The following is a 25,440-nucleotide window of genomic DNA, read 5'->3' as shown; positions in this document are numbered from 1 at the left end:
TCCAGAATATACCATTCCCAAAATTGATATCAAAAATCCGCAAAGGGGGACATATATTGAAAAAACGTTATTTTTTGTAATTTGCATATTTCTCAGCTGTTTATTGGTAGGATGTTGAAACCCTTCACAGTTATACTCTATGGCGTCAAATGACAAAGTTAGCACATAACCCATCCTATGGCGAAGGGTATAAAAATTCAACTATTCAAGTATTAAAACATTTTTGGTAAAAAAATGTTCCATGTTCACCGTCCAAAAATAATATAATATTTTGCTCTTAAAATATGTTTGGATGATCATATTCCTTCTGTACGTGCTCGTGAGCATCATGTTTGTGATGAACTTTTTGAGCTTCCAATAGCCCATAACTGTCTTCCCAGAAGTATTCAGTCGTAATGAGAATCAAAATGTCGACTTTTCGATTTTTTTTTTGAAAAGTCGACTTTTTAATTTTTTCAATGAAAAAGTGATCTTTAAATTTTTTGACTTTTGCAAAAGACGACTTTACAACTTCTTCGAGAGAGTTGGAAAAGTCGATAATTTTCTTTTGAATTTGAAAGTGTTGACTTTTGCGATAATTGAAAATTCGACTTTTGAGATAATAGAAGAGTGAATCACATTCCTCTTTCAACTCAAATTTGATTTTTCAATTGTTGAGAATCAAAATGTCGACTTTTTGATTTTTTTGGTAAATCTGAATCACATTCCTTTTTTAACTCTAATTCGATTTTTCGATTTTTGAGAATCATTTTTTTTTTTTTTTGTAAAGTCGACTTTTGAATTTTTCAAAATTTGAAAAGGCAACTTTGGACTATTAGACTGTTTGGAAAAAAATCGACTTTCCAACTTCTTCGAGAATTCGAAGAGTCCTTTGATATCGCGACATTCAACTTTTTAATGAATTTTTAGCAGAAAAAGAATCACGTCCATTTTTCAACTCAATTTCGATTTTTTTCATTAAAGTTCGATTATCTATTTGGCTTTAAAAAAAATCAAAAGCCGATTTTCAACCTTTGTATCACTTGTGATAAATCACTTTATCCTTAATATTCTATATCTCAATTTAGTCATTTAAATTTTTCCAATTTTTCAACACAAAAAATTTTATTTCTGATTCAATCACAAAATCAATTGATTCAATTAATTTTTTAATTGAAATGCCTTCAATCACCGAAATAATAGTATCAATTAAAAAATTAATTAAAAATATATTAAAAAAATTAATTGATACTATTAATTTTTGTCATTGTGATTTTTGTTTCAATTCAAAAATTTGTTGAATCAATTAAATTTTAATTGAATATTTTTAAAACTCAATTAAAATTGTAATTTGAACAATGTTCATGAATTTTGTTTTCTGTGTAATATCCGTCAACTACTAAAGCAGAATCCGTTTCAATATTCTCATGTTCATTCTCACGAACATTCGTACCCCTTCTTGAGCCTGTCGCTTTTCGGTATATTATCCAGCATATGTTTCACGAAAACAAACATTTTCGAATTCGGTATTTGTTATATAAACTCAAGCGCTTAATTGTCTCGATAAATAAATGCGATGATAAAATAAAATTTTTTCATCACTTCAACTCTATATGGCGTATACACAATTTTTGTGAGCAAATTGTTGACATTACGTATACTTTAGGGGGTACACTCTCATTTAATATTACGTATACACATAGTGGTACTACTTAATATAAGCTTGTTAACTATGTTTACAAATTATATTAAATTAGATACTCTCCACCAAAAATTCCAAGAAAACAAGCAAAACAACATTTTAATTGAAATTCTTAAACTTTTGATGGAATTTAATACTTCCCAAAATAGAAATTTCAACGAAAAAATAAACAAGAATACCAACATCCTTTGTGACAAAAAACAGGAGGAGCCCACATCACTGTTGAGGCAGCCAACATGATAAAGATGTGCATATTAAACCAACATTTATAGAACGACGCAACAATGTACCACCCAACCCGATCATCCGACCAAAAATGAAATATGTTCATGCTGTTTATTTAGCAGCCATGAACTATTTATTCAGTCATGGGTGTGTTCTCTGCTTCTGCTGCGAAATAGTCTGACATTCTCCTTCTCATCGCTTCGAATGTGATTTTTGTCAAACCAATTGGTGTGTGTTAAGCTTTTCTGCAGACATGAAAACGATATACCAGTGATTGCCATGAATTTATTGCCACAATTTTGGATGTCATCCAAACCAATTTGAGTCTTCAAACAAAATCTCCATCCTCATTTAATAATCTGTTCCTGCTATAATCAGCCTAAGCCCATAACCAATTGCATATTATGAAGAAAACGCGCGGGGGCGATGATAAGTTTGATGATATATTTCCACAAAATACATCAGATATTACATCGATAAATCATTTTTATCCAGACGCTATTGAATGGAAGATTAAATGCTTTAATTGGCATTAGCAGCGAATCAGTTGCCGAAGTAATTAGTGAAGACGAAAAGGATATCATGACTGTTAGTTCAGTATTCAATCAAAGCTAGCAATTAAGCTATTTTTTATTCGAATCCATTAGATTGCAATATCATTACTCTCCATTTGCTTTTGGAATATTTGTTAATGGGAAACCCGGGAATTGAATCTTTAGATGTCATTACATGTTAATGATTTGCTACCCAGCAAAAAAAGCATTACCAAAATATTTGCGAAAATATTTTTTATGGATCTGGAAGTAGTAAAAAATTTAGCACAGAAGCGATGAATTTAACATGGACTTGTCATCACAGCTGCTGCCACAGTTTTAGAATTCTACCAATTTTTTGTTCTGTTTGGTAGATTGGTAAAATTGTTGTTGTTTTGGTAGATATAAAAGTTTATTCCTTTGGGAAAAAATTTCTGTAGGAATAAAATCTTGACAAAATTTTCTATAGAAATTAAATTTTGAGAAAATTTTCTATAGAAATAAAATTTTGAGAAAATTTTCTATAGAAATAAAATTTTGAGAAAATTTTCTATAGAAATAAAATGTTGAGACATTTTTCTATAGAAATAAATTTTTACACAATTTTCTATAGAAATAAAATTTTGACAAAATTTTCTATAGAAATAAAATTTTGACAAAATTTTCTATAGAAATAAAATTTTGACAGAATTTTCTATAGAAATAAAATTTTGACAGAATTTTCTATAGAAATAAAATGTTGACAGAATTTTCTATAGAAATAAAATGTTGACAAAATCTTATATAGAAATAAAATTTTGAAAAAATTTTCTACAGAAATAAAATTTTGACAAAATTTTCTATAGAAATACAATTTTGAAAATTTTCTATAGAAATAAAATTTTTACAAAATTTTCTATAGAAATAAAATTTTGACAAAATTTTCTATCGAAATAAAATTTTGACAAAATTTTCTATAGAAATAAAATTTTGACAAAATTTTCTATAGAAATAAAATTTTGACAAAACTTTCTAAAGAAATAAAATTTTGACAAAATTTTCTTTAGAAATAAAATTTTGAAAAAAAAATTCTATAGAAATAAAATTTTGATCCAAATTCCGCATTTTGAATGTGAAACAAACAAATTTTGCCAAATAAATAATTTTTTGCGATTTTTAATGCATTCTAACGCTTGTCTAAAACGTTTGACCTAAAATATTTTTACAAATTTGCAATTTTTCTAGAATGTATTTATCATTTTTGGTCAATTTTATTAATATTTACTCTGTTTTAAACCTATTGGAAACAAAAAAAGTTAAAATTATCCATTAAAAATATGATAAAGCGAGTTATAACAATTTGATCTAAAGGAACCTCCTGTGTAGTTGAAATAAAGAACATCTTTGGGAGGACATTTTTGGAATTGCTGGTAAAGTTGTGCTTTTAGAACAACTTCCAATTTTTTTTCTGCTGGGTAACTTATTTGCTTATCAAAAATCATGGGCCCATATGGCGTATTTGCAATTATTTTTCATGTAAATAATTAATATTACGTATACTTTAGGGGATATCATCATCTAATAGCACGTATACGCTGGGTGGTACTATATATCTACTCCATTCTTTTTAGAGAGATAGATGGAGGCCTTATTGATGATTAAAGCTTATTTGCTTAGCACCAAATGCAAGATATTTTGGACACACAGAAAAACAACATTTCCAATTAGACCAAATTTTAATCAAATTAAAAATAAAATAAATTAGAAAAATGATTGAAAGTGTTTACGTTTTTAATTAAAATATTAATTAAAACTCTGACAATCACGTCAATAGTCTGGTGAACATCTATAGAGAGCAAGTGCAACATAGACATTTTACAATGGGTCCAACGGCCGTGTTGTCTTGGCATAACTGGGGCAGTGAAGACCACGTCGAAGATGGATGAGAGGACGGCACCAGATGGATGAGAGGACGGCACCAGTCGATTATCTTGAGAAGGAAAAAAACCATCAACAATGGCGTTATTGGAGCGTTTGAAGGTCGAAATCGCGACAAAACGGCCCGATATGAAGAAGAAAAAAGTGTTGTTCCACCAAGACAACGCACCGTGCCACAAGTCATTGAGAACTATGGCAAAAATTCATGAATTGGACTTCGAATGGCTTCCCCACCCACCGTATTCTCCAGATCTGGCCCCAGCGACTTTTTCTTGTTCTCAGACCTCAAAAGGATGCTCGCAGAAAAAAAAATTGGCTGCAATGAAGAGGTGATCGCCGAAACTGAGGCCTATTTTGAGGCAAAACCGAAGGAGTACTACCAACATGGTATCAAAAAATTGGAAGGTCGTTATAATCGTTGTATCGCTCTTGAAGGGAACTATGTTGAATAATAAAAACGAATTTTGACAAAAAAAATGTGTTTTTCTTTGTTAGACCGGGGACTTATCACCCAACCTGTTATGAAGGACCCAGACACCGAGATCCTATTCCGATTACCGAACCACAACACAAGCCTGCACGGTAATAACACGAACCGGTAAAATGGGAAAATTTTCACAAATTGACGGAGGCCAATGAAGGCAATAGCAGACATTACGTAAAGGCAAATAAACTGGCGATAAGAGATACGGCACATAGGGATGTAAATTTAGAAGGCGACATAGACCAATGCAACGATCGGAAATACTATGACCCAGACAAAAAAAAGACTGAAGAACTACTCAAGGAGATTAGGACGACAGTCAGGAGGTCCATGGAAATAATGAAAGACTGGATAACCACTCAAGGATATAGGACGACAGTCAGGAGGCCCGTGGGAATACTGATCAGGCAACTAAAGTTGAGAACACATCTGCGTTGAATAGGAGCAGCAGAGGATGGCGCACATAGGTCGTGTTTTCAAGATAATGAGGATTTGGAGTTAACCATATCAGTGAAGAGGTGCTTCAGGACCTGGCGTTGCTTGGAAACAAATTGTGGAAATCGTTAGGGATACCGATTTTCTGGAATAAAAGAAGGGAGCGATGGAAAAAAGAAGTTAGAAGTCATTTAGATTATTCAGTCCATTGTGATACCACAGTGGCTAACCTAACGTAACCTAATTAAAATTAAAAAATAGTAATTGTTTTTGGAAAACCATTTTTTATTTCAGCCAATCAAAAATGTACACAGAAAAAACATTTTTTGGTTTCTATGACGAAATTAATTGATTCAATTAATTTTTAATTACCAAATAAAAAATTAATTGATACAATTAAAAATAGATAAAAATGGTAGATTCAAATAAAATGATTTGGTTGAATTTTGTTTAAAAAAATAATATCATCAATCAATCCTTTTGTTAATTTTTTTCAAAATTCAGTTAAAATTTTATTAAAAAAAATATTTTTCATATTTTTAGCGAATGAATGTTAAGATAAAAAAATAATTGATTGCATAAGTTTCGCAATAAAAAAAAAAACAACATAAACAAATTAAAAACAGAATTGAAAAATTAATTGAAAGTAAGAAAAAAATTAGTATCTTTTTTTTAAATTTTTAATAAAACAAATAATTGATAAATTTTTTAATCAAATAATTGATAAATTTTTTAATCAAAAATTTGATTCATTTATTAATCAAAAAATTTACACAAAAAGAATTAAGAAATAGTTACGTCTTTAATTAAAAAATTAATTGATACAATCATATTTTAATCAAACTAAGAACACACAGTCAGTTGAGAAAATAAGTGAACATTTTCGGTTTTTTTTTAACAATTAATTGTTGCAATAACCAATTTAATATAAAAATAACCGATGTCGATTGCTAACTGATTTAATTAAAAAGTTTAACTAAATAATTAATTGAATCAAATTAAAATATTAATTGATTTTTGCAATCAACATTAATTAAATTTTTAATTGAATCAATTAAAAATTAATTGAAATTTTCAAATCAATTAATTTTTTAAACAAATATTTTTTTATTTCCAATTAGAACTGTGTTTGATAGTATCATTTTAGTGATTGAAGATATATTAATTAAAATATTAATTAGATCAATTAATTTCGTGATTGAATCAGATTTTTTTTTGTGTGAGTGTAAAAATTAAATTTCGTTCGAAAGGGAAAATTCCGCCCCCGGAACGATGACTAAATGCTATGCTCAGCATTTGGTGCTTACAAAATTCCCCCGAATCAGTGTGATTTTTTAATTTGAGTGTTATAGTCACTCACGTAATTTTTCCCAACTGTGATTTGTTTCCTGAAAAGGTCCATAGACAATAATGAATCACTACATTGGGAGTAAATGGATCGAATCAATAATAACAATAGTTGTCCTGGCTAACCTGGATTAAGTGGTCGTGCAGTTTCTCTGTGGGAACTAAATTGAGAAAATAGGACAATCTCAAGGATTCAAAATTGAGATCAGGAAGATTTCCAACTTCAAAGTCTTAGGACTAATACTCGTAGAGTTTTATCAAATAGAAACCCTTTAGAATGTTCAGAAATTTAGAATGTTCAAATCGGTTTTATTTGTCCGGCATTCAATTATTACACCAATAAAATGCCGACAAAAACATTAGGTTATTGTTGTTAATTCAAAAATGTTACAATTTAAGCTATTATATTAGTAATTAGATTTCAATTGTCCCTGACTTTCCGGAAATTCAATCAATATGCCACCAAATGTTGATGGAAGGCAATCGCAAATTTTCACAGCATATGATTTCTATGGCATTTTGATAACTATCGCAATTCATCTTAACATATGTTCCATGTGGCGTTTTTGTATTAATTTTGTGAACAAAAATGTATATTACGTATACTTTAGGGGGACAAACACATTTAATACTACGTATACGACTTGTGGTATTAAACATCAACTCCGCCATATTTTGAGAGAAAGAGCAATTAAACGACAAAATAGAACTGAAATTGAAAATTCAAATTCTAAGGAAAGATTGTATTTAGAATTTACACATGTTCTGATTTCTCACATGACCCTGATTATGGGTCAACACCTTCGTAGCCAGAACCAAAATTAATATTACGTATACTTTGGGGGACCTACACATTTAATATTACGTATACGGCTTGTGGTATTCAACATCTACTTCACCATATTTTGAAAGAAAGAACAATTGGACGACTAAACAGGACTGAAATTGAAATTCTAAGGAAAGGTTGTATTTAGAATGTACACATGTTCTGCTTTCTGACATGACCCTGGTTATGGATCAACTTCTAACGCCTTCGCTCTTCCCACATTGTGTCATAACTTTTTCATGCTATATACAAACTACCATTTCAATCCATAAATCGGAATAATAACATCGATAATGTATTTGTATTAAACCAATGAATATGTTAATGAATCAAACATGTCCAAATGAATACAATGAATCAATTATCGAAGGATATAAGAATAAAATGCATGGTAACTCATTAGTCATAAAAAATTTCAAACTGAAATCATTTGTAATTAAAATTCAATTAGATTTTCCATTGGCTTTATTCCAACCATATATATAGATTAACCGAAATTTCCAACAGATGTTTATAAAATATGACCACCTTTTTTATTGAAACTACTCTCAGCATAGGTTCTACCTGAAGTATTTGCATGTACACTTTCGGTGGACAATATGAATTAATCATGTCTGTTCTGGCTCACACCGCATTGTGCACCACACTATACACTTTCCACACAACACACAAAGTTAGTTGTTCTGAGTCACACGTGTGAACACTTTTTTCGGACTTTTAATCGAAAAATGTGACAGCTGATTTTTTCTGCAAGCCATATTATTTGCAGATAGAAATTATAAACAAAACATATTTTGCCGGTATAAACATAAAAAATTAAATGTAATGCGTAATTCAAAGCCATAAAATGCCTGCCGGATTTTTGTTAGGAGTGACTAATGTAAGGACAAGAGCAATTTATCAAGAACAAATAAGAAGGTGATTTCTACCTTTGTTTTGATTTGTTTTTTTTTTTTTCTATCCCTCCTCAATGTTACTCATGAACAAATGATCGCCGTGTCGTTCTCGTTTTAGTTTTTGACGGCGGAGAAGTTTTTATTTTGGTTTTGGTCAAACAGTTTTTAACATCCATACATTAAAGGAAATTTTATTATAGTGGGCATAATTAACTATTCTGTTAAGGTTTTTCTCATTTGTATTGCTTAAATATTTACAATAATATTGCAAACAAATTTTCTATCGTGGCGGCCTCCATTTGCAGAAAGATATTGGCGGCGTTAGTTTTTTTTAATTTGCTCAGTGATTTGTGCACCAAGAACACTTTGCAGAATTGAAGATGCCATATTTTTCATGCAATAAATTTGGTAAAATTCACTTTTCTTAGCCCATTGATTTTGTAAAAGTTATAATTTAATTACCTTATATTTTCAAAAAGACCTTTGATTTGTTTAGGAAAGCGGATAGTATTCACAAAAATCAAAGATAATTTTGCTTAAAACTTTTTTGTGTTAACTTTTAAAAATTGTGCCAACATTATACTTTCGAACACACTGAAAATCAGCTGATTAAAACAAACCCAAAATTTATACACCAATCAGAGGAAATTTCGGTTCAAATTTTAGATGGATTTTTAAAATCGTGGTTTCTGCCATATATAAGTGACTTTCCCAATAAAATTTGCAAATATTTATCAAAAAACATATTAAAGTTTCAGATTCTGTTATTTATTTGTTATAAAAACTTCTAACTTTGCATACGATGGCTGTACACTAAGCCTACACAAAAGAAATGTTCGTGTACATTTTTCAGGTTCAACAGACACGAATATTATGTATACGCACAGTGGTATTGATCTTTAAATCCCTTGGCTTTTGGGTTAATTATTTATATTGTCATAATTATACCACCACCATAGAATGGTGATGGAGGTATAATAAGTTTGTCATTCCGTTTGTAACACATCGAAATATCGATTTCCGACTATATAAAGTATATATTCTTGATCAGGTCGAAATTCTAAGACGATATAACCATGTCCGTCTGTCTGTTGTAATCACGCTACAGCTTTCAATAATGGAGCACAGATTGGTTTTTTGTTCGCAGGCAAGACAAGTTCGAAGATGGGCTATATCGGTCCAGGTTTTGATATAGCCTTCATATAAACCGACCCCCGTGTTTGGGGTTTTGGGCTTCTAGAAACCGTATTTTCTATCCGATTTGCTTGAAATTGGATATCTGGAGGAATTTGAGGACCACAAATAGGTTTGTCGAAAATGGTGCCTATCGGTCCATGTTTTGTGTAGATCCCCCATACAGACCGATCTCCCGATTTTACTTCTTGGGTTTCTAGAAACCGTATTTTCAATCTGATTTGCCTGAAATTTTAAATCTTGAGGTATTATACGACCACATATAAACTGATCTCCCGATTTTACTTCTTGGGCTTCTAGAAACTGTTTTTTCTATCCGATTGGTATTTTAGGACCACAAATAGGTGTGGCGAAAATGGGGCGTATCGGTCCATGTATTGGTAAGCCCCCATATAGACCGATCTCCCGATTTAACTTTTTGGGTCGATTTGCCTGAAATTTGAAATCTGAAGGTATTTTAGGACCACAAATAGGTGTGGCGAAAATGGAGCGTATCGGTCCATGTTTTGCTATGGCCCCCATACAGACCGATCTCCCGATATTACTTCTTGGACTTTTAGAAACTGTTTTTTTCTATTCTAATTGGAATTCTAAAGGTATTTTAGACGCACAAATAGGTGTGCCGAAAATGGTGCCTATCGGTCCATGTTTTGGTAAAGCCCCCATATAGACCGATCTCCCGATTTTACTTCTTGGACTTCTAGAAGCCGGAGTTTTTATCGAATTTGCCTGAAATTTGATATCTAGAGATTTTTAGGACCATAAGTAGGTGTTCCCAATATATTGTATATCGGTACAGTTTTTGATATATTCCCTTATAAACCCGCCCTCCAATTCGGGTTGTAGATGTAGGTCTTTCAGAACCACAATTAGGTGTGCTGAATTTGATGTGTATCGGTGCATGTTTTTGGCATAGCAACCTGTAACGTGGTTTTTTAGTCTGGAGGGCTGAGGTACGTTCAGTCGTTTCTAAGGTCGATCTAAGGACCAACAAACCTTAAATAAGAACACAAGTTGGTTTCCCTGATTAGGATAAATGATTAAACGATGTTTATTGATGGTAAAGTTTATCACAATTTGTACTTGTGTTGAAGGAAAACGTAAGACAAAGGCAAAAGCGGTTGGACGGTGATTTATGTGCTGGTTTATGTAGTTGGGTTGGACGATTTCGAGTTAATCGTGAACTTTTGGTTGTGACAATTTGTAGATGATCGTGAACTTTGCAATGGTTAACGGCGGCCTGTGCACGGTGTATGTCGATAAAGAAGTGGCGATCGCTAGTAGAGTTGATCGGCCGCGATTTCTTCGGTAATACGGTTCGGTGATTCACGGTAACACGGTTCGTGTCTGCAACTTCGGCGGTGCGCTTAATCAGCTGGTCGGTAGTACGGTCACGGTGCTAGCCTGGCTGGGTTAAAGTTGTCCATTACCTATGGAATACAATGAATAGACGTACCCTCAACTTGTGAGGACGGCGTTACCCTCAACATGTGTGGACGGTGTTACCCTCAACCTGTGAGGACGGTGTTACCCTCAACTTGTGAGGACGGGAGGCATGTGAGGAAGATTTTACCCTCAACTTAACTGTAAGGAGAGTCGAAACAAAATTTGTATGGCTTTACTTATGTGACTCCTAGTAGATTTCAATCTATAATCTATCTAAAGGCCATGAAAATTCTTATAATCCAGCGATGAAACTTGCACACAAAAATTTTTTTCTGAATCAATCACGAAATTAATTCATCCAATTAATTTTTTAATTCAAAAGTCTTCAATCACACAGAAAAAAACATTCACGAAAATGTTTCCAATTAAAGTCTTAATTGAGTTTTAAAAAAATATTCAATTAAAAATTTAATTGATTGAACAAATTTTTCAATTGAAACAAAAATCTATCACAAAAATTAATAGTATCAATTAATTTTTTAATTGGATCAATTAATTTTTTAATTAACTTTCAATTCATTTTTTAATTGATACCATCATTTTGTTTATCTCATGCAATAAATAAGAAAAAGATGCCTAATTCCTGTAGATGGGATGAATTAAATGTTTATCACATAATGTTAACTAGATTCGAACACACATCACATCACATCAAATCAAATAACCTACTTAATATGCCATTTTAACTGAAACGCACGTATCATACATTAATAAATCATAAATACGCATAGAATATAATGAATCAGTTATCGAAGCAATTAATGAAGGACAGAAGGACTAAATGCTGCGGTACTCATTAATCACAAAAAACAAAATCAAGCTGAAAATATCTGTAATTAAAATTCAATTAGATTTTACGTTGGTTTCATTCCAACAGATGTTAATAAAAGATGGTCAACCGTTATTATCGAAACTATTCTCGGGATATGTTCTAACTTGCGTATTTGCATTTTTTATGAAGAAATTATTATTACGTATACTTTCGGAGGTCAAAATTATTTAATATTATGTATACGCACAGTGGTATTGAACATCCAATCATCCGTTTTCGTTTCGCATTTATTTTTTCAAAAAATAATTAGTATTACGTATACTTTTGGTGGACAAAATCATTTAATATTATGTATACGCATTGTGGTATTGAGCATCCAACCCTCCGTTTTCGAGGCGCATTACTCAATTTATGATTTCTTCTTTATATTCTTTTATACACAAGGTCGTGGGAATCGAACCCACGACCTTGTGTATGCAAGGCGGGCATACACAAGGTCCCATTGCACCACGGGAGCCACCGTGGTGCAATGGTTTTAATTGTATATACATGATGGCTAATAAAATTAAGGTTTAAAAAATAATCTCATCTTATCCAATCTATAATCTTTCAGTATCACAAATTTTTCCAAGTTGTTTTTTTTTTTTAATTCTTATGTTACCCACTTTATTTATTCTCTGTACATTTATTCTATTCTTGAAGATAGGATAAATTAAATGTCTACCACATAATGTTGCCACTTTAAGTGAAAGTAATATCAAACAAAGTGGATAAGAAAAATAATCAAATATCGCAATGAGTTAAGGCAGAGCCGAAATTATTTATCCTTCTCCATGCAATTGAAACCTTAAATCGAGATGTATAAAACCATTAGGTTAGGACAATAGTTTTTTCATTGCAAAAGTTAGAAAACATTATTCGTTAGAATAATAATAGTAGCGTTCTCAGAAATTCTACTAAATTCTAAATCAACAAAACCTATCATAGCGTAATTGTTGTTGTATTTTTTCATTAATCCTCCCTATCTCTCTCTTTCCAGATTCTTCATATGCATATTGCAAATATAGAAAAATTACCATTGACCACCACAGGATCACCGCTGTTAATACGCTGCAAAACATTTTTATCGGTCACATTTGTTGTACCCAAAGATTCAGAATGTCATGATGTCTATACATCCTTATTAAAGCTTTATCAACCTGGTAAGTACATTGAAATAATATGTATAATTTAATTAAATCATCGGATGAATTTAGAATGGATGGTTATTAAAAATGCTAAAAATAGCACTATCCAGCAAAAACAAAAATTGTAAGTTATTCCACACATTTCTTTTTTCAAAAACTTCTATAGAAATACAATTTTGACATAATTTTCAATAGAAATAAAATGTTTATAACATTTTCCAAGAAATAAATGTTTGTCAAAATTTTATTTCTATAGAAATTTTTTTACAGAAATAAAAATTTGACAAAATTTTCTATAGAAATTAAATTTTGACAAAATTTTCTATGGAAATAAAATATTGACAAAATTTTCTATAGAAATAAAATTTTGCCAAAATTTTCTGTAGAAATAAAATTTTAACAAAATTTTCCAGATAATAAATTTTTGGCAAAATTTTCTATAGAAATAAAATTTTGACAAATTTTCTTATAGAAATAAAATTTTGACAAATTTTTCTATAGAAATAAAATTTTGACAAAACTTTCTATAGAAATAAAATTTTGACAAAATTTTCTATAGAAATAAAATTTTGACAAAATTTTCTATAGAAATAAAATTTTGACAAAATATTCTATAGAAATAAAATTTTCTACAGAAATAAAATGTTGACAAAATTTTCTATAAAAGTAAACTTTTGACAAAATTTTCTATAGAAATAAAATTTTGAAAAAATTTTCTATAGAAATAAAATTTTGAAAAAAAAAGTTCTATAGAAATAACATTTTGACAAAATTTTCTTTGGAATTAAAATTTTGACAAAATATTCTATAGAAATAAAATTTTGAAAAAAAAATTTTCTATAGAAAAAACATTTTGACAAAATTTTCTATAGAAATAATATTTTGACAAAATGTTCTATAGAAATAAAATTTTGGCAAAATTTTCTATAGAAATAACATTTTCACAAAATTTTCTATAGAAATACAATTTTCACAAAATTTTCTATAGAAATAAAATGTTGACAAACTGTTCTATAGAAATACAATTTTGACAAAATTTTCTATAGAAATAAAATGTTGACAAAATTTTCCATAAAAGTAAAATTTTGAAAAAATTTTTTATAGAAATAAAATTTTGACAAAATTTTCTATAGAAATAAAATGTTGACAAAATTTTCTATAGAAATAAAATTAAAAAAAAAATCCAGCTAATAAAATTTTGACAAACTTTTTTATAGAAATAAAATTTTGACAAAATTCTCTATAAAAATAAAATTTTCTAAGAAATACAAATTCGACAAAATTTTCTATAGAAATAAAATTTTGACAAAATTTTTTATAGAAATAAAATTTTGACAAATTTTTCTGTAGAAATAAAATTTTGACAAAATTTTCTATAGAATTAAAATTTTGACAAAATTTTCTAAGAAATATAAATTTGACAAATTTTTCTATAGAAATAAAATTTTGACAAAATTTTTTATAGAAATAAAATTTTGAAAAAAATTTCCTGATAATAAAATTTTGACAAAATTTTCCAGATAATAAAATATTGACAAAATTTTCTATAGAAATAAAATTTTGACAAAATTTTCTATAGAAATAAAATTTTGACAAAATTTTCTATAGAAATAAAATTTTGACAAAATTTTCTATAGAAATAAAATTTTTACAAAATTTTCTAAGAAATACAAATTTGACAAAATTTTCTATAGAAATAAAAATTTGGCAAAATTTTCGATAAAAATAAATTTTTGACAACATTTTCTATAAGAATAAAATTTTGACAAAGTTTTGTATAGAAATAAAATTTTGACAAAATTACCTATAGAAATAAAATTTTGACAAAATTTTCTATAGAAATAAAATTTCGACAAAACTTTCTATAGAAATAAAATTTTGACAAAGTTTTTTATAGAAATTAAAATTTGACAAAATTTTGTATAGAAATAAAATTTTGAAAAGATTTTCCAGATAATAAATTTTTTTAAAAAATGTTCTATAAATTTTGACAAAGTTTTCTATAAAAGTAAAATTTTAACAAAATTTTCTATAGAATAAAATTTTAACAAAATTTTCTATAGAATAAAATTTTAACAAAATTTTCTATAGAATAAAATTTTAACAAAATTTTCTATAGAATAAAATTTTAACAATATTTTCTATAGAAATATTTTTTATCCTTATGTCAATACTACAACTATTTTTTCCAATGAATTAATTGATTTCACCCCTTCTATCTTTTGCAGTTTCCATCAATAAATTATATTGTTTCAACTATCAACCCGCCAAAGATGATTTTCCCAAAAATACCGGATGGGAATATTTTAAATTGGAAAGTGAATTCAAACGTATGCGCGTTCCAAATGACACCTGGACTTTGTGTAGTTTAAATACGAATTATGAGCTATGCGATACGTATCCAAGGCAAATTTATGTACCACAGGGAGCCAATACGGCCATGTTAATTGGTAGTTCACGTTTTCGCTCAAAGGGTCGTTTACCAGCTTTAACATATTTACATTCCAATAAGGTAAGAATTATTCATTTAGGACATATATATAAAGTAGTTGACACAAAGTGTTAACAATTCAAACATTTTATTATTTTTTGGTTGTAAAAATATTTATTATTGATGAAAATGACAAAAATTTTATTTATATAGAAAATTTTCTCAAAATTTTATTTATATAGAAAATTTTCTCAAATTTTTATTTTTATAGAAAATTTTATTTTTATAGAAAATGTCCTCAAAATTTTATTTTTATAGAAAATGTTCTGAAAATGTTATGGCTATAGAAAATCTTCTCATAATTTTATTTCTACAGAAAATTTTCTCAAATTTTTGTTTCTATAGAAAATTTTCTCAAATATTTATTTCTTTAGAAAAATTGGCCAAAATTTTATTTCTAGAGAAAATTTTGTCAAAATGCCAAACTTGTATTTATATAGAGCATTTTATCAAAATTTTATCTATAGAGAAAAATTGGTCAAAATGTTATTTATATAGAAAATTGAAGTACATCTTACACGCAGAGAAGAAACATGATTGCCACAATCATATTCGAAGAGCAAAATAATATGATAGCAGCTATTTTTGCGGCGACCATGTAACATTTTAACCTGCAACCATGTTGGCTCAGTGAACATGGTTCTAAGAAAAATACAATTGTCCTCATCTAAAATGTTATTATATTGATAAAAAGAATTTTGTTTCCATTAAAAGACAATGGTCACGATCTAAAATGTTATGTTATTCGTCAAAAATGTTTTTCTTCTAGTTAAAAGAACATGGTCACAACCTAAAATGTTTTGATTTTTATGAAAAAACTTTTTTCGTCGTCGAAAAAAGGACGCCACTTGAGAAAAGAAAACACAAAATCAATTTTATTTATTTGTTTTTATTTATTTATAAACTAATTCATTGTTTATTTGTATTTATAATGTTGTGCAAGCAAACTTCACATATTTTTACACACTCTAGTTTGGTTCAATTTCAACAATAAGAAATCATTCCATATTTACTTCGTGCCCATCAAATGTACAAACACAGACATCATATAACTGCAAATAAAAATAAATTATACCATATGTCAAAATGCAGAACAAAAACCAGGTACATTTGTTTCAATTACACTTTCCTTTTTTGTATTCACATAAAACCACGTGCCATTTCTGAATAAATAAATTAACACAAAACACAATAATTCCGTATTCTCCGTCCATTCCAAGAAACAACCAACACACGACTGACGCGCAAAATGAAGATCGTGTGTACCTGCTCAATGTTTTTATAAAATTATTGTCGCTGCAAAAAAATTAAAAAATTAAATGGTCACGAAAACAATGTACATGGTCTTTATGGCCATGTAATGCTTGTAGACATATCTATACGTAAACTATAAAAATACTTTTTTCTTTGCAAAAAAGTAAAAAAATTGAATGGTCAGGTACATGATTTTTCTGACCATATAATGGTCTCAAATTCTATCATTTAAATAATAGAACATGTTTGCGGCATTTGAGAACCATTTAAATGCTTATTGCCAACATATATTTTTCTCCGCTCGAAAATTATTTTTACAAAGACAAAATACATGGTTTTCGCGACAATTAAATACTCTAAATAAGCATTAAATGGATGCGGCAACCATGTCCAAACATGTTTTTTCTGTGCGTGTAGTTGGATAGGAATGTTTCGCAAAATCTACCAAAACATCAGGAATTCTACCAATCTACCAAACAATAAAAAAATTTCCATTTTTGGTAGAATTCCAACAACTATAGCAAACGTGCTACCCATACCAGCACTTACGTGCTTGTGACAATCATGTTGTTTTCTTAGAATTTCTCTAATTTTGGCAAGTATGTTCGACAAGAAAACATTATTTTTATGAGAAAAATGTTGCAAACTAACACTTTGCTCTAGAAGCCTGTTTGAGGAAATCATATTCCTTCTCTGCATGCAATAGGGTGTGGAACCCTTACTTCTATTTATTAAAAAAGTGAATACTAAACTTCATCGTTGTTTGTATACAAATTCCTTATTTCCAAACAAACTTCCTCTATGTTTTTCACCAACAACACGATACTTATTCAAATATTACCACGAGTCACATTAACTCACCCAAAATGTTTCGAGCCAAAAACCTCACATCTTACTTTTACTTCAATATGATATCATTAGTGACCTAATTAACATAATTTCGCCAATGTTCTAATTAGCCTCTAATTTATGATTTTAATTTTTGCTATATTTTACTTCGTTGGATGTTTCATCTTCGTCCCAACATCCTGTAATATGCTAAGCGATTTTCTTGTAGCTCTATTGCAACGGCCGTTAAGTGTAAAATTATGCCTCTCAAAAACAAGCAGAAACACAAGGACACAGCACTTGAAATTTGAAAATGGCTCTTTAGCATTACAAAGACTCTCGTGGCATTATTGAAAGACATAGGGAATGACATACTATATTCTCATCGCTTATATTTTTTTTTTATAAATATAATAGATGGCATATTGATATTTTATCTTTTCCTTATCTTTTCAGGCTTCCATTTGCCGTTGCAGCCAACCATTGTCGGGTTTTAGTGCACGTTGCTTGGAAGATGAACAAATGTTTGAAGCTATACGCAAAACAAATCCAAATACTGATTACATGTATGTGGTGGATACACGGCCCAGGGTAAGTATTAAGACAAAAATCTTCTCGGAAAAGATATGAAAGAAAATTGTTTCGCTAGAAAATGTAAATCCTCTAGAAAAAGGCATATTTTCCACCGAAAAAATATAGTAACATTAGCAGTAACATAAATTTGACTAACATACTTTTCCTCTGTTGCTTAAGCTACTCTTGTAGTTTAGTAAACGCATAGTTTTAGCTGAAATCACAACAACAATAACATTTTATTTCTATAGAAAATTTTGTTAAAATTTTATTTCTATAGAAAATTTTATCAAAATTTTATTCCTATAGAAAATTTTGTAAAAAAATTATTTATAGAAAATTTGGTCAAACTTTTACTTCTATAGAAAATTTTGTTAAAACTTTATTTCTATAGAAATTTTTGTGAAAATTTTATTATTTTTTTTATTTTGTCAAAATTTTATTTTTATAGAAAATTTTGTCAAAATTTTATTTCTATAAAAAATTTTGTCAAAATTTTATTTCTATAGAAAATGTCAAAATTTTATTTCTACAGAAAATTTCTATAGAAATTTTTATCAAAATTTTATTCCTATAGAAAATTTTGTAAAAAAATTATTTATAGAAAATTTGGTCAAACTTTTACTTCTATAGAAAATTTTGTCAAAACTTTATTTCTATAGAAATTTTTCTGAAAATTTTATTATTTTTTTTTATTTTGTCACAATTTTATTTTTATAGAAAATTTTGTCAAAATTTTATTTCTATAGAAAATTTTGTTAAAATTTTATTTCTATAAAAAATTTTGTCAAAATTTTATTTCTATAGAAAATGTCAAAATTTTATTTCTATAGAAAATTTTGTCAAAACTTTATTTCTATAGAAAATTTTGTCAAAACTTTATTTCTGTAGAAAATTTTGTCAACATTTTATTTCTATATAAAGGGTGATACGGTCAAAATTTGGTCAAGGGAAAACGCGTGTAAATCGGTGAAATCGTTTATTTAAAAAATCAAATGAAATTTCTTTTTCAAGTTCAATTAGTATAAAATTCGCTTTTCCAAATCCAAATTGCCGGGCCTCACGCTTGACACCTGCCATCAGATTTTGTACAGCCACCTTGTCCACCTTCTTCGCCGCAGAAAGCCAGTTTGCCTTGAACTGCTGCTCGTCCTTAGCAGTTTTTTTTTTTTGTCTTCTCTAGGTTCCGCTTGACAATAGCCCAGTATTTCTCAATTGGGCGGAGCTCTGGCGTGTTGGGAGGGTTCTTGTCCTTGGGAACCACCTGCACGTTGTTGGCGGCGTACCACTCCATGGCCTTTTTACCGTAATGGCAAGATGCCAAATCCGGCCAAAACATTACGGAACAACCGTGTTTCTTCAGGAAAGACAGCAGACGTTTATTCAAACACTCTTTCACGTAAATTTCTTGGTTGACAGTCCCGGAAGCTATGAAAATACTGCTTTTCAAGCCACAGGTACAGATGGCTTGCCAAAGCAGATATTTCTTTGCGAACTTTGACAGTTTTATGTGCTTGAAAATATCTGCTACCTTTCCCCTTCCTTTTGCCGTATAAAACTCCTGTCCCGGTAGCTGCTTGTCGGCTTTGACGTAGGTTTCGTCGTCCATTACCACGCAGTCAAACTTCGTCAGCATCGTCGTGTACAGCCTCCGGGATCGAGCTTTGGCCGTCGTATTTTGTTTATCATCGCGATTTGGAGTCACTACCTTCTTGTAAGTAGATAGTCCGGCTCGTTTTTTGGCTCGATGCACGGTTGTAGACGATACACCCAGCTTATTTGCGGCATTTCGGAGAGAGAGGTTAGGGTTTCGCTTGAAACTACCGGCAACTCTCTTTGTCGTCTCAGAGGCTTCCGGTTTTCGATTTCCCCCCGATCCAGACTTCCTGGCTGTCGACAAACGTTCCCCAAACACTTCAATTACATTTGTAACGGTTGATTTGGCAACTTTTAGCGATTTTGCCAGCTTTGTGTGCGAGTAACTCGGATTTTCGCGATGCGCGAGCAAAATTTTGATACGCTGCTCTTTTTGCTTGGACGGCATTTTGACAACTGAAGAGTGAATTCCAAAATCAAAATAAAAACAACATTCTAGACACACACACCTTCAAAATGAGGGGTGTTCAGGGTTCTTAAATACAAAATTGAAAGAAATACGTCAAGTTTATATTGACCAAATTTTGACCGTATCACCCTTTATTCAACATTTTATTCCTAAATAAAATTTTGTCAAAATTTTATTCCTATAGATTTTTTTTCAAAATTGTAATCCTCTAGAAAATTTTGTCAAATTTTATTCCTATAGAAAATTTTGTCAAAATTGTATTCCTATTACAATTTTGTCAAAATTTTATTTCTACACAAAATTTGTGAAGTACCAATTTTGTTAAAATTTTATTCCTATAGAAAATTTTATTTCTATAAGAAATTTGGCAAAACTTTATTTCTATAGAAAATTTTGTTAAAATTTTATTCCTATAGACAATTTTGTCAATATTTTATTTCTACAGAATATTTGTGAAGTACCAATTTTGTTAAAATTTTATTCCTATAGAAAATTTGGTCAAAATTTTATTCCTATAGAAAACTTTATCAAAATTTATTTCCATAGAAAATTTTGTCAAAACTTTGTTTCTATTTATTTCTCAAAATATTATTTCAATAGAAAATTTAGTCAAAATTTTATTCTCTAGAAAATGTTGTTAATATTTTATTCCAATAAAAAGTTTTGTCAAAGTTTTATTCCCTTAGAAAATTTTGTCAAAATTTTATTCCTATCAAAATTTAAATCCTAGAAAAAATTTGTGAAGTACCTTTTAGGTGGAGAGGAATATTTGAAATTTGGTACGCTATGTTAGTGTACCCCCTCTAACCACCATGCAAAAATTGGTCCATATCGGTTCATAATCATATATAGCCCCATTATAAATCGATCACCAGATTTGACTTCCGGACACGGTTGCCACTCGAGTCAAAAATAATCCACGAAAATTTGAGGAACATTTCACTAAAAAACGTACCAAATAAAAAAAATTTGTAGTTTTTGATCAAAATTTTGTGGTTAGTATGAAAAACAATGTTTCTTCGAAAGAAATGATTTATTATTTTATTTTTGAAGTTTATTTATTTTTTACGATTATTCTTAATAGCGACAATTTATTTGGGTGTACAAATATTCCTTGAATTATAAATATGTCGATATTTTAAATAGTTTTAGCGTACACCAATAATGACTTCCGGACACGGTTGCCACTCGAGTCAAAAATAATCCACGAAAATTTGAGGAACATTTCACTAAAAAACGTACCAAATAAAAAAAAATTGTAGTTTTTGATCAAAATTTTGTGGTTAGTATGAAAAACAATGTTTCTTCGAAAGAAATGATTTATTATTTTATTTTTGAAATTTAATTAATTTTTACGATTATTCTTAATAGCGACAATTTATTTGGGTGTACAAATATTCCTTGAATTATAAATATGTCGATATTTTAAATAGTTTTAGCGTACACCAATAAGGGAAAATTGCTACTTCTACAAAAATGTAGAACTAACCCATAATGGTCTTTGATAGTATGACCTAAAACCAGAGATGGTGAATTTATAGACAATTTAGTCAAAATTTAATTTTTTGTAGAAAAAATTGTCAAAATTTCATTTCTATAGAAAATTTTGTCAAAATGTATTTCCTAGAGAAAATTTTGTCAAAATTTTACTTCTATAGAAAATATTGTCAAAATTTTATTTCTATAGAAAATTTTGTCAAAATGTTATTCCTATCGAAAGTTTCATCAAAATTTAATTCTATAGCAAGTTTTGTCAAAATTTTATTTCTATCGAAAATTTTGTCAAAATATTATTTCATAGAAAATTTTGTCAAAATGTTATTTCTATAGAAGATTTTGTCAACATTTTATTTCTATAGAAAAGTTTGTCAAAATTGTATTTCTACAGAAAATTTTGTATAATTGTATTTTATAGAAAATTTGGTCAAAATGTTTTTCCTATAGAAAATTTTGTCAATATTTTATTCCAATAGAAAATTTTACCAAACTTGCATTCTTATAGAAAATTTTGTCAAACTTGCATTCCTATAGAAAATTTTGTCAAAATTGTATTCCTAGAAAAAAATTGTAAAGTATCTTTTAGGTGGAGAGGAATATTTTATAAAATCGACCAAAACATCAAGAATAGTACAAATCTACCACACAGTAAAAAATCTACCATTTTGGGTACAATTCTACCAATTGTGGCCACCGGGCTTCCATAATTATATATAGCCCCTATATGAATCAAACCCGAGGCCTCTTGGAGGAGTAAATTTTATCCGAGCCTGATGAAATTTGGCACTCTATTACATTGCGAAAATTGGTGCATGATTATTTTTTATCTGATTGGTCTGAAACTGCAAAGAACAAAATTTGACTAAATCACGAAATTAATCAAGCCACTTTTTATACCCTTCACCACTACTGTGGTACAGGGTATAATAGTTTGTGCATTTGTATGTAACGCCAAGAGGGACAAGTCCATCGTCTTAGAATTAAATTCTGAGTCGATTTAGCTATATCCGCCTATCTGTCTGACTGTCCGTCAGTCCGTCCGTCTGTATATGTAATTTTGTGTACAAATTACAGCTCGCAGTTTAAGTCCGATCGTCCTCAAATTTGGCACAGAATTTTAGTTTGACTCAAAGACAGTCGCTATTGATTTAAGAAAAATCGGTTCAGATTTAGATATAGCTGTCATATATATTTATTACCGATCTCGTCATAATTGGCGCATTTATCAATGTATTTTCTAACAATTTCGCATAGCCAAATATTTTGGAGTTGTCGTATAATATGCAAAATATCAGCCAAATCGGTTCAGATTTAGATATAGCTCCCATATATATCTTTCGTCCGATTTGCACTTACATGGCCTCAAAAGCCAGAGTTTTGTCCTGATTTGCTTCAAATTTTGCACAAGGAGTACGTTTAATAGTATCACTAATGTGCCAAATTTGGTTGAAATCAGTACAGATTTAGATATAGCTTCCATATATATCTTTCGCCCGATTTACACTTATTTGAAATTTTGCAGAGATAGCAGAATTATTATTCTAACTATGCATGTCAAATTTGGTCAAAATCGGTTCAAATTTAGTTAAATTTGTTCTAGCTTTAGATTTTTTCGCGTTAACCGATTTAAATTTTAATTCCAGAGATTTTGTAGAAGAACGAAAAATTGTCTCCAAATCGGGTAAGATATAAATATTTGTATATGGGAATATAAACCTTCATAATAACTCCTAAAAAATTTGAAGGAGTTGAGATGGTAACACAAATTTTGGTCTACATGGTGGTGAAGGGTATAATATAGTCGGCCCCGCCCGACTTTGGACTTTACTTACTTGTTTTTGTTTGAAATTACATCACTCAAAGAATAGAAAACATCAAACCAATTAAAATTTATTTGGTTTACTTAAATTATGGGACTAATTTTTATTTGAATATTTTTTTATTAAATAAACACCCAACACCATATATTAAATATAATTTCCTGCTGAAGTGTTTCAACTCAGCGCCATTTATGCCAGTTTGTTTTACTGTCCAAAAGATAACTTAACATGATTGAAATTACGATTCTATTATTTCCTCAACTTGTTATTTACATATCCGCTTTACCGCATTCCTATTGGGAAGGTTAAAGCTTTTAAAATACTTTGTTGTGATATTACATTTTTGATGGTTTTCTTGTTTTTTTGTTTCTTGTCGACAAACAGATAAATGCTTTGGCAAATCGAGCTGCTGGAAAAGGTTACGAAAACGAAGCATTCTATGAAAATATAAAATTCCATTTTCTTGGCATTGAGAATATTCATACACAAAGGACAAGCTTACAGAAATTGATTGAAGCCTGCGAACAGAAAACACCAACAATGAGTGGTTTCCTCAATGCACTGGAATCATCGGGATGGTTAAAGCATATACGTTCAATATTGGATACTTCAAGGTAATGGATTTTTGTTTTTAGTTTTATTATATACAAAATTATTTCAAAGTTTGTTGCTCTCAAGGGACGTAGCCAAACAAAACACTTTATTGTTATAAATATTTTGTTGGGAATGTGGGTATTCGTGATAGCAATGATTCCTCTTTCGAATAATATTTGAATTCAAAAGTTGAGGCAGCACGTCCAAAGTGGGTTAGAAGCCAATATACATCCCTTCTTGATTACTTAAAATCGAGATAAAAAACTGTCGTGAGAAAATGTCAGATCCAAGTCAAGGTGTACTTTAGGATTATCCGCTCACCTTCAACAAAAAAAAACATAAATATGGTTACCAAGATGGCTGTTTTGAAGCCGGATGAAGTCATCATAAAGTTGAGGACTACCACCACGGTTGCCAATTGAGCCATAAATAATCTACCAAATTTTGGAGAAACTTTTACTCAAAAACTACCAAACATACAAAAAATCTCATTTTTTCCAAAATTTTATTTCTATAGAAAATTTTGCCAACATTTTAGTTCTTTAGAAAATTTTTTATTTCTATAGAAAATTTTGGCAAAATTTTATTTCTATAGAAAATTTTGTCAAAATTTTATTTCTGTAGAAAATTTTGCCAAAATTTTATTTCTATTGAAAATTTTGCCAAAATTTTATTTCTATAGACAATTTTGTCAAAATTTTATTTCTATAGAAAATTTTGTCAAAAGTTTATTTCTATAGAATATTTTGCCAGAATTTTATTCCTATAGACAATTTTGTCAAAATTTTATTTCTATAGAAAATTTTGCCAAAATTTTATTTCTGTAGAAAATTTTGCCAAAATTTTAGTTCTATAGACAATTTTGTCAAAATTTTATTTCTATAGAAAATTTTGCCAACATTTTGATTCTATAGAAAATTTTGTCAAAATTTTATTTCTATAGACAAATATTTTGAAAAATTTACCAGAACGTCAAGAATTCTGCCAATCTACAAAACAGTAAAAAATCTACCATTTTGTTAGAATTCTACAAACTGTGGCTATCGTGATGCTGGTCCCACTAACGCCTAAGGTTGTCTCAATCTCATGATGGGTCATCTGACGATCTTGCAATATCGGTTGGCATACAGCATCTATGGTTTCCGCATGATTTTGACGCCTAGGAATGAACTACGTCCGAATATCGGAACATGGGCGATTACGTAGATGATGGCATAGTCGTGACTTGGATAAAAGATTCACCACTATTCATTTTCGGCGCCCGATCAACAACAATCGTCCCTGGTGATTCTAGAAGCACTAACATTTTTAAGGAACCATTGTTTTCACCTGACGATCTTGCAATATCGGTTGGCACACAGCATCTATGGTTTCC

General features: G+C 29.6%; 1 protein-coding gene across 3 annotated transcripts in view; it reads left to right on the top strand.

Moving 5' to 3' along the window:
* Mtmr6 (Myotubularin related protein 6) overlaps nucleotides 1–25,440 on the top strand; it is a 112,094-nt gene that overhangs the window by 73,020 nt on the left and 13,634 nt on the right. For all 3 annotated transcript variants that reach the window (XM_075310292.1, XM_075310290.1, XM_075310291.1), the window contains 4 exons: nucleotides 12,796–12,958; nucleotides 15,172–15,455; nucleotides 17,973–18,107; nucleotides 23,856–24,085. In XM_075310292.1, coding sequence (XP_075166407.1) covers nucleotides 12,796–12,958; nucleotides 15,172–15,455; nucleotides 17,973–18,107; nucleotides 23,856–24,085 — 812 coding nt within the window. The remainder of the gene's footprint in view (nucleotides 1–12,795; nucleotides 12,959–15,171; nucleotides 15,456–17,972; nucleotides 18,108–23,855; nucleotides 24,086–25,440) is intronic.

Source organism: Haematobia irritans, chromosome 5 (genome assembly GCF_050003625.1).
Source record: "Haematobia irritans isolate KBUSLIRL chromosome 5, ASM5000362v1, whole genome shotgun sequence".
Taxonomy (NCBI): domain Eukaryota; kingdom Metazoa; phylum Arthropoda; class Insecta; order Diptera; family Muscidae; genus Haematobia; species Haematobia irritans.
The sequence above is the reverse complement of the archived record's forward strand: the minus strand, read 5'-3'. Positions and strand labels throughout refer to the sequence as shown.